This window comes from Mirounga angustirostris, unplaced genomic scaffold (genome assembly GCF_029215605.1).
Source record: "Mirounga angustirostris isolate CCGP_5_RB_7025 unplaced genomic scaffold, mMirAng1.0.hap1 SCAF_1, whole genome shotgun sequence".
Lineage (NCBI taxonomy): Eukaryota > Metazoa > Chordata > Mammalia > Carnivora > Phocidae > Mirounga > Mirounga angustirostris.
In genome coordinates, this window is record NW_026991709.1 from 202968757 (window position 1) to 202983166 (window position 14410).

Sequence of the window (14410 nt, forward strand, 5' to 3'; positions counted from 1 at the left end):
TGTCTCCCTGTAGGAGTGGGTGAAGCCTGCAGGGCAGGCAGCATCTGGGCTGGGGTTACTCGTGGGGCACCTCCTGACCTGGGCACACAGCAGGGGCAGCACCTGGAAAGGCCCGCGGGCTCTGAGGCCAGGGGAGGCAGCTCCGTTCCTCTGAGAGCCCAGTGGGGGAGAAATGGATCAGAGGGCAGCTTTGTTCATTTACCCCCGGCTGCCATGGGCATGCTGGGCCCTGACAGGTGCGGTATGGGGAGAGGAGAGGGCCAAGGCTTAGTCTTCTAAGGAGGGAAGGGCCGAGAGACGGGGACCCTGGGGAGAGGAGGGTGATGAATGGTCCAGGTCAAAGACACCATGAGGCCCCAAGTCGATGTCCCCTGGGACCTGGCAGCCTGGCTGTCAGGGGCAGGTGTGGAGAGAGGGGGTCAGAGGAGAGTCAGCGGGGAGGGGCCGGCACTGAAGGCATTAAGGACATGGGGGCCCTCTCTGGGCAGCAGGGGAGGGGTCGTGCTACTGACCCCACCTGGTAATGAAGAAGCTGCACATCAGAGGGGAGGGGACTTTCCCGAGAGCCTGGCTGGTGGCTGAGTGCTGGGACTCAAGCCTGAGGGGCCGGGGCGGGGGTGCAGCCTGGGCACTGGTGAGAAGCTGGGTTGGAGTCTGGAGTGCCTGGAGCAGGCCATGCTGTAGGGCTGAGCTCAGGGTTTGAGCCTCTCTGTCCTGGCACCTTGGGCAGGTCTCTCACCTTCTCCGGTCACAAGCAGCTAAACTGGGTGGTGGTGGTGGGGGGTGAGGGTTGTCGGCCTTCCTTGGTTCCCTGGAATTATAAACCCAGGGGCCAGATCTGTGTGACCCTGGGAATGCCGGGGTCCCCAGCACACCGTGGCCTTGGAGAAGCCCCGCCATCAACAAGAGAAGCATCCACATGTTCCAGGTTTTATATCCATATCAATATCAACGTACCATACAAAAGCTGCCCGCCAGCCTAGCTGGGCAGGCAGGAGGGGGGGTCCGCGGGTAGTGTAGAAAACCAGGGCTCTCGTCCCACAAGAGGAGAGAAAAAAGGGCTTTACAGTCAAGAAAAAATACAATCAGAACCTAACATGATCGGGGAGAAGCCTTGAGCCTCCATCGAGTGGAAGTGCTGTGGGCAGTGGTGCGACTGGCATGCGGGCAGCCCCGCTTCTGGGAGGCCTGTCGCCGGGTGGGGCCGGTTCCCCCGTTTATTTTTAATTCTTTTCTTTTTGGGGGGTTACTTCTTGGCAGTGGCCCCTTTTTGGGGACAACCAAGTGGTGGTTTCACTTCAGGGTTTGGAGGGGAAGTTGGGGTCTGTGGGGCGGGTCCCGCCCGGCCCAGAATATCCCGGCCGAGGTGGTTCTTAGAAGTAGCCAAGTAAAGTTCCTTCCTGCCGTGACCCCAGGTCTATGGCTTAAAAATCGGGGCACCCAGGCTGGGGCCGCACAGCCCAGGGGCCTCTGTAAACATGGCAGGTGCGGCCAGGTGGGTCTTCGGGGACCCTGGCGGGGGGGGCGGCTCTGGTGGGCAGGGCATGGCGTTCGGGGTGGCCCGAGGGCGGTGCCCACGGGAGAGGGGCGTATGGGGCCGGGGAGGCAGGACCCCCAACCCGGAGACACGGAGGGACAGAGAGGAGGACAGACGGACGGGGAGGGGAGGAGACAGAGTGACAGGGAGAGACGGAGAGAGGCTCAGACAGAGAGAAATGGAGAGAGAGACAGACAGACAGACGGAAAACCCCAAAGACGGAGCCCTCCAGGCCGCGCAGGGGCGCCTCGGCTGGGCGCGGGCGCGCGGCCGTCAGCGGGCGGCGGGCGGGGGCCCGGGCCCGGGGGCGCGCACCGGGTGGGCGAGCGTGACGGCGAGCGCGTCGTTGTGCTGCACTAGCGAGGCGTGCTGGTAGTGCAGGACCAGCTCCTTCAGCGAGCCGTACAGGTTGTAGGGCTCCGCGAAGCCGAAGCCCGTGGCCGTGCGGTAGATGACGCAGTGCTTGGTGTCGCCGTCCACCCTGCGGGCGCAGGCACAGGGGCCAACGGTCGGGGGGCTGGCGGCGGCTCCCGCAGGGGCTCTCCCCGCTCCTGCTCTCCCCTCCCGCCCCGCAGGTGACCTCTGCTCGGGACTCGCATCGCCCCACTTCCCGGACCCCAACCTGGTCCAGATGCCGGCACGTCCTGCCCGAACGCTGCCCTTGCTTCCTCCCTCGCCCCCCAACAAGCCCTCGGGCGGGCGGCAGCCATGGCGGCGGCGGGCGGGCGGGGCTCCTTCCTGGCCGTTCTTCCCAGAGTCCAGCCCACGGCAGGTGCTCCATGAGAGCGGTCAGGAGTGTGCAGACCCCCCAGCCCCCCGCTCGCTCTGGGCGCCCCCACCAGGCACTCACACCACGGAGCAGGCATAGCAGCCCCGCTGGCTGCTCTCCCGGATGAGGAAGGTACCATCCCGCTTGCCACTCAGCATTTCCTCAGCCTGTGTCCGGTTGATCTTGCCCACATACCACGTGCGTTCCTCATGGTGGGGGAGGTCATCCTCATCCTCCATCAGCGCATACTGGCTGTGCGGGAAGCAGGGAGGGGACCCGGTCATTCACCCCCCCAAGCCTCTGAGGCTCCCCGGCCGCGTGGACGACGCTCCTTCCCTGGTGAACTCCTACTCATTCTGCAAAACCCATTGAAAACGGTCCCTCCTCTGGGATGCCTTCCCTGGCCCCCATCAGGTAGGTGTTCACTTACTCCTCAGTCTCATTTTTGATCCCCAACCACTCGTTGATTTTCTTCTGTCGGGCGCCCTTCTGGGTAAGCCACCTGGAGGAAGAGGAAAGGTGGGCTCGTTCCGCTCTGCTGGTAGGGGAACAGAGGCTGTAGCACAGGCCCGCTAGCCCAGGGTGGGCCAGTGCAGCCTGGCCGGAGCCAAGGGAGGACGTCCGAGGGCCGGTTCTCGGTGCAATGCCGCCAGTTGCCACGAGGGGTCAGCCTCGGCTTGGTCAAGGAAAGCTTGAACCTGGGGGCCTTCCAGGGAACGCCCTACTTATTACTGTGTGTCTGTTAACTCTTATTGAACCCCCAGAATGCGCCATTCCAGCAAGGTCTTTATCACTACCAGAGGCTTAGGACTGAGGGCTGCACGGCAGTGTGCCTTCACACAGGGCAGCTGTCTGTCCTGTACCTCAGTTTCCCTCAGCTGTTAAGGGGCAACTTTATTTTATTTTTTATTTTTTTTTAAGATTTTATTTATTTATTTGACAGAGAGAGAGAGATCACAAGTAAGCAGACACGCAGGCAGGCAGAGGGAGAGGGAGAAGCAGGCTCCCCGCAGAGCAGGGAGCCTGATACGGGGCTCGATCTCAGGACCCTGGGATCATGACCTGAGCCGAAGGCAGACTGCTCAACCGATTGAGCCACCCAGTCGCCCCAAGGGGCAACTTTACAAAGAACTTTGAGAAGACAGAGTGAGCTCATGTGCACAGGGCACCCAGCACAGAGCCTGGCGCATGGCAGGGCCGTGGAGGCACCTAAGGCAGTGGTTCAGCGGGCAGGGGCGGGATTTGTGCCCAGGCTGGCGCTGCTGGGGCCCTAGCATGTGCGGGGTCATACAGCTGGCATTCACGGAGTGGATCCTGGTGGAGGCTCCCAATGACCCAGCCCCGTGGGAGCAGTGGTCCCATTTCACGGACAACTAGGAGGCTGGGGCCAACCCATAGGGAGCCCTGCCGAGGGGGCCAGGAGGGGCCTGATTGAGAGGGAGGGGGCTCGGGGACAGGTGAGGGGTCTCAGGGGCAAGGTGGGGCCACTTGGAGAAAACACTAGTGAGACACTGGCAGAGATCACCTCACCAAATGGCCCTGAACCGAGGGGCCCGCAGGTGAGCCTGGAGCCAGGCACTCACACGAGGTACTGGTCTCGGATCTTGCGCAGCTGCATGAGGTCTGGCTTGAGGCTGTTCATGCGCTTGTCGATCTCTCGGTTGTCTGAGGCCTGTGCCCGCAGCTCGTGCTCCAGCTTTGTGCGACTCTCATGGATCTCGGCGATGCGAGACTTGAGCCGCTCGGAGTTCAGCAGGATCCTGTGGGAGGAGCGGCTCTGAGGCCTCAGATGGCTCCCAGCCTCTAAGCCTTTGCACATGCTGATTTCCCTGATTTCTTTTTAGTGAACTCTTATTCATCCATCAAAGCCCATTTCAAATGACCCCCCCTCCTGGAACTCAGGATGCCCCATGTTTCCTTTCTTTCCCCACTTGCACTGCCCCAGATCAGGGTGGGGCAGGGCAGGGCAGGGCAGGGCAGAGGAGCTGACTCACCTCTGCATCTCTTTCTCATTGCCCTCACGTCGGAAGCGCTCCAGATATTCCTTGCTACACTTCTCTTGCGTCTGGCCCTGCTCTTCAAAGATCTTGATGGTCTCATTGAAGGCTTCAATTGCTGTGCGCTTCATCTGCAGTTCCTGCGGGAAGGGGGTGAATCTTAGTTTCTGACAAGACTCCTTACAAGTCCCTCATGAGGGATGAAGGCAGATTCCAACTCTAATATGGAGACTTTGCTCAAGCTGTTCCCTCTATCAGGTGCATTATTCCTCTAGCTCCTACTGTACTGAACAAACTCCTATTCAGCCTTCAGAACCCCATTCCCCAAACCCAGTCTTCCTTTAGATCCTCTTTTGGGTACCTTACCAACAACTGGATCTGTTAGCACTGCTGGGAATTAAAGACAAATCTAGTTCTGACATACAGTTCGTGGGGCTCCCTCTCAGGGTAGATGCTTCACGGAGTACTTTCTATACATCATCTTGTAGAACCTGCCAATAGCCTCCTACAAAGTCAGAACTATTAATGGGGAAACCGAGACTCGGGGACCCTACGTCACTGCCAAGATTCTGATGTTCATAACCAATCCCAGACAGGCATCTTGTCTACTCAGAGCCTCCGTTGATCCATCGGGTAAAACGGAGACAAGAAAGAAATTTCTTGGGGATAACAGGGGGGATGGAGGTATTCTCTGCCTGAGATGGGACGTTTTGTCTGAATAAGCTACATCCCGACTTACGAAAGTAATTTATTTATTTATTTATTTATTTTTACGAAAGTAATTTATTAACAGAGTCCTCATGTGATAAAGCCGTCCTCCCCCTTCCCTGTTTTAAAAGACGCTGCCCTTTCCCATGACCTCCTGACTCTTTGTCTCTATCAACTCTTGTCAGGTTATTAGGTAGCACTTTGAGTAACATCCAGGTTCAAGGGCAGGGAGAAACAGACCATGGCCCCAGTTTACAGTTCCACATGGGGCAAGTGAGGCCCAGGGAGCCACAGAGGCTCAAGGAGACACCTAGGTCCCGACTCAGCTGCTCCCAGGGGGCTGGCTGGTGCTTTCTCATCAGTTCTTTCTTTCTCTCTTTTTTTTTTAAACACTGATTTGTTTTTAGGGCAGCCCAGGCGCTACATGGCTGCTCTGTGACCTGGAAGCAGATGTCTGTCCCCAGGGCCTCGCCACTGCCCCTCCGTGCCTGTGGTACCTGGGAGGAGCGGGTGTACTCTTCATAGAGCTGGTCATACTCGCGGCTCTTATCCTGGTACTGCTGGTGGTAGACTTTGAGCTGGGCACCCACCGCCTCCACACTGTCCTCCTTGACGATCTGGTCCTGGGGACACCCGGTGTGATCAGAGAAGCTGCCCGGGACACTTAGGCCCGAGGCTGGCGCCGCCCTCCCTGGCTGCCACTCCCCGGGCCACAGACCTGCTGGTACTTGGACACGGGGTAGAGGAGCCGGGTGTCCAGCTTGGCATTGTACTGGGCCAGTGACTCATGGCGGTAGTGGGTGATGAGGTCCACAACGGAGCAGAAGGTGAGTGGCTCTGAGAAGCCATAGTGCCCGTCGCGGTGGAAGACCTTAATCAGCTTGTTGTTCCCGCCTTTCCTGGGGTGCGGGTGGGGAGGGGTCAGCAGCCAGGGGGACCCCCAGCCATCCTGGCTGACACTGCACATTTCCCACTCCCCATGCCACCCCCGGTCCTTCTGACCTGGTGGCGTCCCTCCCAGCTCTCACACCCAGTCACCCCCTGAAGGGACAGGCCCCCACCTGAGGGTCAGTGTGTACTCCCCCTGGATCTTGCTAGACGCATCTCGGACCAGAAAGGTGCCATCAGGCGTGTCCCGGAGCTTCTCATTCACCTCCTCTCTGTGGGGACACCCAGGATTGGGATGCCCACCCAGAGACCCTGCCCTTCAGGCCCTGCCCGCCACGTGGCCCCATCCCACAACCCTACCTGGAGATGTCACCCCAGTACCACTCAGCGTCCTGCAGGGAGGGCGGGCTCCCCCCATTGGCCAGGCCTGCAGGAGCAGGCTTTGCCTTGGGAGGTTTAGGCGGCAGAGCTGGGGGACAGGAAAACAAATGCATATTGAGTACCGACTGTATACTGTGGCTGGCTCCTACTGCAACAGAGCCTGTGGATACCGGCAGGGCCCCAAGTCAGCATTCAAGGCTCCCGACAATAAGAGATAATACGGGGAGGGGGGGGGGGTCACCTGGGGGTGCGACCTCCTGCTCCTCCAGATGTTCCTGAAGCAACTTCTCCACCAGCAGCACCGGGAAGTCAGGGCTGGACTCAGTCCTGGGGGGAAGGGGAGTGTAGTGTGTGGGGCCTGACGTGCACCCGGTCCTGCACTATGTGTGCACGCTTGGGGCAGATGTACGGGAAAGCACGGGTAGGGAAGAAGGGCAGACGACAGGCAGGTGTAGGAGGCCAACTCCTGTTTATGTACATGAAGCGAGCACTCAATAAATGTTCATACAACGAACGCATAGAGGCCAGCACCTGCGGTGTGTGTGTGGGGGGGTGGTGGGGAGAAGTGAAGGTACGCGTACCCCTCACGTGCCTTCTCTCTGGTCTAGGTCTCATTCCTCCGTCTCAGGCCTGCTGGGGTCTTCCTGGAGCCCAGGTCCCAGCCTTGCTATCCTATCAGTCCTGCTATCACAACAGTTCTGGCCTCTTACCCCCAGGGCCCTGTTCATACTCCTTTAAGTGGGTCTGGACTCCCGCCCGGGGCCAAGGCTCCCGGCCCTGCCTCCATTTAAAGCCCCGCCCCTCGCTCGGCGGGCCGGGGCCCCGCCCCCTCCGGCCGCTCACCCGTCGGGCGCGACCCCTGGCGGCGGCGAGGGAGGCGGCGCGCGCAGCAGCAGCGGCCCGAAGGTGGCGCCCAGGGCTCGCACGGCGGTGCCCTGAGCGGGAGCGCGCCGGGCCACCCGGCCCAGGTGCTGGAGCAGGAAGCGCAGCGTGAGCGCGCGGTGCAGCGGCAGCGTCGGGGGCTCCAGCGCCGGCCCCACCGGCCCCGCGGGCTCTGCGGACAGACGGCCAGGGCAGGGTGAGCCGGGGCCGGCGCCCGTCCGCCCCGGCCCCCTCCCCACCCGGGCTTCCCGCGAGGCTCACCCCGCAGGGCCCGGCGCGCCTCGGCCGCGGCCTCGGGAGTCACGAGGGGCGCGGGCAGTGCCAGCAGGAAGCCCTTGACGCCGTCTGTCAGGGCTGCGGTGTCCCACTGCTCCACGTCGCTCAGGGACCAGTCTGCGGGTGCAGGGGGACATGTCGGTCGTGATGTCCAGGCCGGCTGTCCCTCCAACCCCTGCCCATCGAAGCTTCCCCTCACCTGTGCGCAGGGCGGGCAGCTCAGGCCTGTAGAGGGATTCGCTGTCTAGCCCTGGGGAGAAAGGGGAAGGGGTGGTTCAGCTCTACCCCAGGTGGCAAGCCCAGCCCTCAAAGGCTTCCTGGAGCCCTTGTGGGGCCTGGGATGGCTACTCAACCTCCCAGAGATAATTGGGGCCGGGAGGGGTAAGGGAGAGAGATGGTGCCAGAGGGCACAGTACATGCAATGGTGGGTCTGGTGACCATATTCCCATCCACATCCTAGGAGTCACTACTGCCCCAACTCAACACGGAGGCCCAGAGCATCCAAGCTCAGCTTCTTTCCATGCAGAGTGAGTCTGGCAGCCCCATGAGGGGAGGAGTTGCCCATCAACAGAGGTAAGCAAGCAGCATACTGGGGTTGTAGGCTGAGGCTCACCTGTCCGCTCAATGGCCTCCACCAGCTTCACCAGGATGGGGGGAGCCACATCAGGTGGGGAGAACTGCTCTGGCAGGTCGGGGAGTGTGAGGCCTGGCAGAAGGGGAGAGCATGTTGGTGGGGTTCCCTGGAAGGACCCCAGTCCCTTTCTTTGCATGTTGGACCTCAGCTTGGGCAGCTCCAGGTAGGGTCTGGTCTAGGCAAGTGCCTGGCATCTGTACCACCATCCCAGGGAAGCCAAAACCTGGCTGGAGGGGCTGGGAGGGCCGAGTTGGTGGTAAACAATTTTCTGGGTTAAAATATCCGTTTACACAACTTCAGAGACCAGGTATAGTGGGTTGATTAGTGTCCCTCAAAATGATACGTCCACATCTTAATCCCTGATACCTGTGACTGTGATCTTACTATGCAGATATAATTAAAGTAAGAATTCTGAGACAAGATCTGAGACTTAGGGCTCGCAATCCAATGACTGGTGTCTTTATAAGAAGAGAAGGCCATGTGAGGACAGAGGCAGAGATTGGGGTGATGCGGCTGCAAGCCGAGGAACATCTGGAGGTACTAGAAGCTGGAAGAAGCAAAGAACCATCCACTCCGAGAACCTCCAGAGGGAGCACGGCCCCGCCGACACCTTGATTTTGGACTTCGGGCCAGAACAGCAGGCAAGTACACTGTTGCTTAAAGCCACCGAGCTTGTGGGAGTTCAGGAGAGCAGGTTTAGGGTGCTGCCATTGCTTGCTGTGCAACCTGGGGCCCAGGACCCACCATCTCTGCGCCTCGGTCTCCTCAGGTAAGAAACTGGCTCCCGGTGTCCTCTCTCCCTCCTTAGGGCGAACAACAAAGCGGTTGAAAAGAATAAAAGGACAAAATCCCTCTGCGGGTTAGAACACCTCAGTCCAAGGGCCTTCCTCCATTCTCTAAGTCATCTTGTTTTAAAAAAAAGTATTACCCCCCGTTTTAAAAATGCTGAAACCCTTCCCAGCGGGTGCCAGGGGCCTTCCCGGCCCTGCGTTTCTCGCTCCACCGGGCCCTTTGTGTGCAGGCTCCGGCCGACGGCAGGGACGCCCTGGCATACAGCAGGGGCAAGCCCAGGCCTGCAGGGCCTCCTTGAGTGATGGGCCAGGTGGTGCCTCAAGCTGGAGAAAGGCCCAGTTAAGTCAAAAACGCTGAAGGAAAAAAAAGAGAGAGAGAACAAGGGGAGAGGAGGTGGGTGATGGGGGGGAGGGGACAGTTCTGAAATCTGCCTGTGACGAGTTTGCAAAACGGGGAGGGAAAACTCATCAGAACATGTGTCACCCCCATTTTATGGATCGGGAACTGAGGCTGAGAGAGAGAGCAACCTCCCTCTGGGGGGCCCAGGTGACACGGACGTTCTGCTCTCGGCTCCCGGTGTAGGGTCGAATGGAGGAAACACAGGTGGCCACAGCATGTTGCTGGGTGGTCCTAGGACCCCGGAGGGGCAGGGCCTGAACGTGCAAAGGACCAAGCCTTCTGGCTGCCAGATGAGGAAACTGAGGCCGGGGCAGGGCTGGCCCCAGCTGCTGTCACACAGCTCTGGAGGATTTGGAGGGCGGGGCTGGGCAGCCACCCAGAGTGGGCATGTGTGTAGAAGCTGGATCGGGGCCAGGCAGAGGAGGGAGGTGGCTGTTACCAGGGGGAGAGGCAGATTTTGGCTGGGAGCCCGGATGGGGCCGCCTCCTGCTCCTCCAGGCTGAGGCGGGACTTAGGCCCCGGCCCTGGAGGCACCAGATGCTGCAAACCCTCGCCTCGGTGCTTCCCATCTGGCCCTATGCTGTGGGGCTCTGGCGTGACCCTCTTGGGGCACCAGTGTCCCTCTAGCCCCAAACCAGGCAGGCCAAAGGTTGGGGCCATGGCGCTTCCCAGGGCCTTGGCCTTCACTGGGGAATGGACCCCGAATGAGTGGTTTGACCCCTTTGCACCTCGGTCTCCCCATCTGTACACGGGGCCTCCCTGGGTTGCTGTGAAGGTTGGAGCAGACTACCAGGCACTCGGCACTTAGCCTCCTTCCCACAAGCTGAGCCTCAGTTTCCCTGGCTGGAACCCATGCGCTCTGCCCAGCATACAGCAATTTCCACATACACTCAGTGCCCTCAATTCTTCACTCCTAGCACATCCCTTGGAAGTGTAGATGGCCAAGGGTCTTTGGGGAGGGATGTGCGGTCCTCATACCCCAGTGTGCTGCATGGCCTCGAGGGATCATCCCATCCTGTTTTGGCTTTGTGGCTTCCTTCATTTTGGTTACCTGGTTAGGTAACAAAGGGGGTTTCTCAAGGGACCCTATCTGCAAAACTGAGGGATGAAACTAAATTGAACCTCTGAATCCTACTGAACGCTCCCCACTGTCCTCAAAATCAATCCCACAGAATCTCTGAGGCACAGCCCCCATTGCCCTTCCCTTCCCACTCGACTCCACTGGCTGTTCCCCAAACCTGCCATTACAGTCCTACCTCGCAGCCTCTGTCTTTGCTGTGCGTGCTGCCTGGAGCCCTTCACCCCCAGCTCTCCCCATGTGAGGCTCCTTCCTCACAGCATTTTTCATTACCTAATCACATTCTTGTCACTTCTTGAACCAGGAGCCCCACAAGGGCAGGGGCCAGGCCTATGTCCGCCACTGTGTTCCCAGTGCCATGATTTGAGCCCAGCCCTTGACAGCAGCATAGTCAACACTTATCGACTGACCAAATGTGCTTATTCCTCCTCCCCTGGAAGACGTGCCATTGCCTCACTAGAAAGAAGAGGAAACTGAGGGTCTGAGGGGACCCCGTCCCTGCCAGGGTCCCTGCCTGCCGCTCACCTGGCTCAGGGGGCCCATCCCGGGGCCTGGCGGGCAGTGGGCGGGGGCCACGTGGACGAGGGCCAGGCCGGGCCAGGGCTACAGGACCCAGGAACTCGACGTAGGTGCCGGGGAAGTCACCTCGTTGTCGCGTGCGCTCATTGAGGCCAGGCATCCAGCCCACGCTCTGTGGGCAGCGCTCGTTGCCCTCAGCCACGCCCAGCACCTGCAGGGCTGCCCGGCTCACCACCAGCACGTCGCCCGGCAGCAGCTCCAGGTCCTCCGGCCGCTCCCGGCGGAATGGGTACAGTGCGCGGTACTGGAAGCCCTCAGCACCGGCCATGGCTGGGCAGGGTGGGGTCTGGACGGTCAAGCTGTTGCTCGGGGCCCCAGTGGCCCCATCAGCTGGGGCGAGGGCCGGGAGGGTCGGCTGAGTCGGCTTGGGGCACCGAGACCACTATTTCTACTGAGAAGTTACAGGTGACCACGGGGGTCACTCATGCCTTGCTTCCCACCATTATTCCATGACCCTGACATGGGTCATTCATTGCTCGGTCCACCATTCGTCAACTGGTGGGAGGGGGTCGGCAGCGTGGTCTCAGCTCACTCAGCCGCTGCGTCCCCCCTCACTCCGTAGGGCAGGGCCAGGCTGCTCACTCCCTCACATGGGGGGCCATCGGCGCCCGAGGCTGGCGGCTCTTCCGGCTGCGCCAGACGAGGGGGCCGAGGGCACAGGCTGTCACCATGCTTGGCCAGGACGCCGACCTAGGGGGAGATGGGCAGGGTGGCATCAGCCAGGTTGGGCTCCTCCCACCCCCACCCCAGAGATGGGCCCAAATATGGGGTCAGAATCCCCTGACTCACTAGGTAACCTTGGGCCAGTCCTAGCCCCTCTCTAGGCTTGTTTCCCCAGCTGTAAAATGGGTGTAACAACAGCCCTCCCTTGGGGTCACTGGGAGCAGAGCTTCCAAGAACCTGCCCCAGGCATAACGCATGCTCAGTAAATAAGCTCTTCATTGCCCCTTCATTAGAGATGGAGAAACTGAGGCTCAGAGCAGGGAGGTCTTTGTTGGACCACTCAGTGGGCCAGGAAGCCAGGACTCATAAACCGAGATCCACCCAACCTCAAGGCCCAGAATGGATCGCAGGAGGTAGCAGCCACATGGCTAGATAGTTATACCCAGAGTGGGTGGAGTGTGATGGGGAATGCTCAGGGTACTGTGGGAGCCTGGAGGAGGGGCCGGGCCAGCTGAGCACAGAAGGAGGCAGTAAGGAAGCAAAGAGGTAGGAAAGCAGGTCCAGGCAGAGGCCCCAGCACAGGCAAAGGACTAAGAAGTGAGTCCAAGGTCTCTGCAGGGGAGAAATGAAGTGGGGGGATGGTGTTCCGGCTTGGCTAAATGAAGGGCCTAGAACAGGATCTCAAAACACGTGGGGAGGTCATGGGAGACCAAGGGGACCTTGGCCCCAAGGCAGACATGGAGCCAGGACAGCGTGAATGGGAGATGGGCATCACAGCTGCCAAGGGGGGAGGCTGCTGGATGCAGGGCAATGCTCAAGCCCCAGGAGCCCCAAGTCTTGGGGAAACAGCCCACCCCAGACAGCCTTCCCAGTGTCAGCCCTGCAGGTGCGGTTCTCCTGAGACTGGGTGGTGGGGGAGGGCGTGCTTTTCTAGGGGGCGGGTCTTCACAGAGGACAGGAGACAGCACTGGCTAGAGGAAATAGTGCGTGCAAAGGCTTGACAGCGGGAAGTTGCTTGCCAAGAGTTCAGGGTGGCTCTATGAAAGCCACCAAGCCACCACGCTGGTCCTCGAGTACCAGTTAGAGAGTGGGCTTTATCCCCCCGACCACGAGAGCCCCAGAAGGTGTCGGAGCAGGGAGCAGAGGCTCCACATTCCAGGGCGCCCAAACTTACCCGCTTCCTGGCCTCCCGTACTCCCATTCTACAGGTGGGGAAACTGAGGCCCAGTGAGGGGACATCCAGGAAAGCACCTGGATCCGCTTGCCTGCCCGCCTCCGCGCTCCAGCATGCACAGGTTTGCACACGCCCCGGTGTGTGCGCCCGGGGAACCAGCGCTCCCCGAATCCAAAAGGCGGGGTGGAGGGGCCAGGCCTGGCCAGGGGCTGGCCGGCTGGACGCAGGGCCCGCGCGCGCTCACGCGTGTTCAGACGCGCACTCGGGCCTGCGTGGACCCGGCAGCCTAGCCCGGGGAACGGAAGTGGAGTCGACCCCCGACCCTCCTGCATCCCACTATGTCCCACACAATGCCTGGTGCCCCTTATTACTGCTCGACGCTCCACTCCAGGCAGGGCCTCCTTCCATTCGGGGCCGCAGCCCCAGTCCCTTATCTCGGCCTGGGGGTACCCCGTTCCTGTCCCACGGTCCCGGGCAGGCAGCACTGCTGCTAGGTCCAGCCCGAGGCCTCCCTCCCGTTCCCTGGGGCCCCCAGTTCCCGCGGGGCGCGATGCAGCTCGGCGCTCGCGTTCTGACTTCCACCTCGGCCCCACACTCCACTTAGGAGCCCCGCATTTGAGCGCACCCCAGCCCGGCCTGCCACGCCAGCCGGCCTGGACTTACCTGGTCGCGGCCGCCACCGCCGCCGAGGCCGCCGTCACACCGAGCCGAGCCCGACCCGTGGCTCCACCGCGGCCGCCGTCGCCGCAGCCGCGGGATCCCCGCCTCCGCCACCGCCGCCGCGGTTCCGAACAGCCGGGCCCGCCCCCGGCGGAAATGGCCGAGCGCATTCGGGCCGGGCGGGTGAAGCTAGGTGGAGGCGGAGCCTCGAGACGTCCGAGTATTTCCGGAAAGAACCGAACATACTCCCGCGGGACTGGCGGGTAGAAGATGCCCCGAGATCGCCGATCATTTCCGGAGACAGCCGAGTGCAATCGAGTCAGCTAAGCCTTTCCCTAAGCTCGGCTGGGCTTTGAGATGCCCGAGCGATTCCGGAAATCGCCGAGTGCCTTCCAGCTGGACTGATGGAACAGAGGCTGAGCCTCCGGACTGCGGAGAGTTTGGGAAAGAACCGAGTATGCTTGGACCCAGATAGAGGCCCTGGAAGTTTAGACCCAGAGGCTGACCACTAACTTCCCGAAATTGCCAAGAATGGATGACTCCAAAGGGCGAGTGAGGCGGCCCCGAGCTCAGGGGAAGAGGAGAGACGTTAGGGTGGGAAAGGAGCTCGCCACAGAAAGCTGAGCTTTTCGGGAAAGCGGAACAGGCCGGGGTTGAAAGCGTTTCCATGGCAGCCTAGAGCGTCCGGAAACAGCTGAACGAACTGCAGCCCTGCGAGCGCGAGAGCACGCCCAGGGCCCAGATGCGGACGATTGTTTCCGGAAATAGCCGAAGACACTCGGAAACGGGGGGGCGTGGTCAAAGGTTTCTGGTGCTACCAAGAGCTCAGGAAGTAACCCAAAGCACTCGAGCTGGGCTGGGTTGGGGGATTGGGGCGGGGGTGGGGTGGTATGGGGCACGGTCCAAACAAAAACCTGTATAGAAAGGACACAAAGATGGTTTATTTATTTTATTAACACAGCTCAGGGCCCCAGATCGGTGTCTGGATGAAGA

At 60.8% G+C, this 14410-nt stretch overlaps 2 protein-coding genes across 2 annotated transcripts in view; one reads left to right on the forward strand and one right to left on the reverse strand.

The window, feature by feature from the left end:
• Positions 1-8771, forward strand: part of RAB3A (RAB3A, member RAS oncogene family) — a 31715-nt gene extending 22944 nt beyond the window's left edge. The window contains exons 5-6 of the mRNA XM_064597927.1: positions 7899-8011; positions 8464-8771. Of these exons, the coding sequence (XP_064453997.1) occupies positions 7899-7969 (71 nt within the window). The 3' untranslated portion in view covers positions 7970-8011; positions 8464-8771. The remainder of the gene's footprint in view (positions 1-7898; positions 8012-8463) is intronic.
• PIK3R2 (phosphoinositide-3-kinase regulatory subunit 2) lies at positions 917-13578 on the reverse strand. Its single transcript, XM_045862719.3, has 16 exons — positions 13421-13578; positions 10867-11610; positions 8052-8144; positions 7638-7688; positions 7424-7555; positions 7124-7334; positions 6522-6607; positions 6260-6368; positions 6073-6171; positions 5730-5910; positions 5509-5634; positions 4301-4443; positions 3890-4066; positions 2737-2808; positions 2388-2558; positions 917-2018 (listed from the first exon to the last, which is right to left on the reverse strand). Exons 2-16 carry the CDS (start codon positions 11186-11188, stop codon positions 1811-1813), a joined length of 2181 nt encoding a protein of 726 aa, XP_045718675.1. The 5' UTR covers positions 11189-11610; positions 13421-13578; the 3' UTR covers positions 917-1810.
• Between the last annotated feature and the right edge of the window lie 832 nt (positions 13579-14410).

Coding starts and splice junctions, on each gene's coding strand:
- PIK3R2 (XM_045862719.3), bottom strand. CDS start 11,188: ATGGCCGGTGCTGAGGGCTTCCAGTACCGCGCACTGTACCCATTCCGC. Junction 4,444..5,508: donor AGTACACCCGCTCCTCCCAG/GTACCACAGGCA, acceptor CCCTTCCCGCAG/GAACTGCAGATGAAGCGCAC. Junction 4,067..4,300: donor AATGAGAAAGAGATGCAGAG/GTGAGTCAGCTC, acceptor CTCCTCCCACAG/GATCCTGCTGAACTCCGAGC.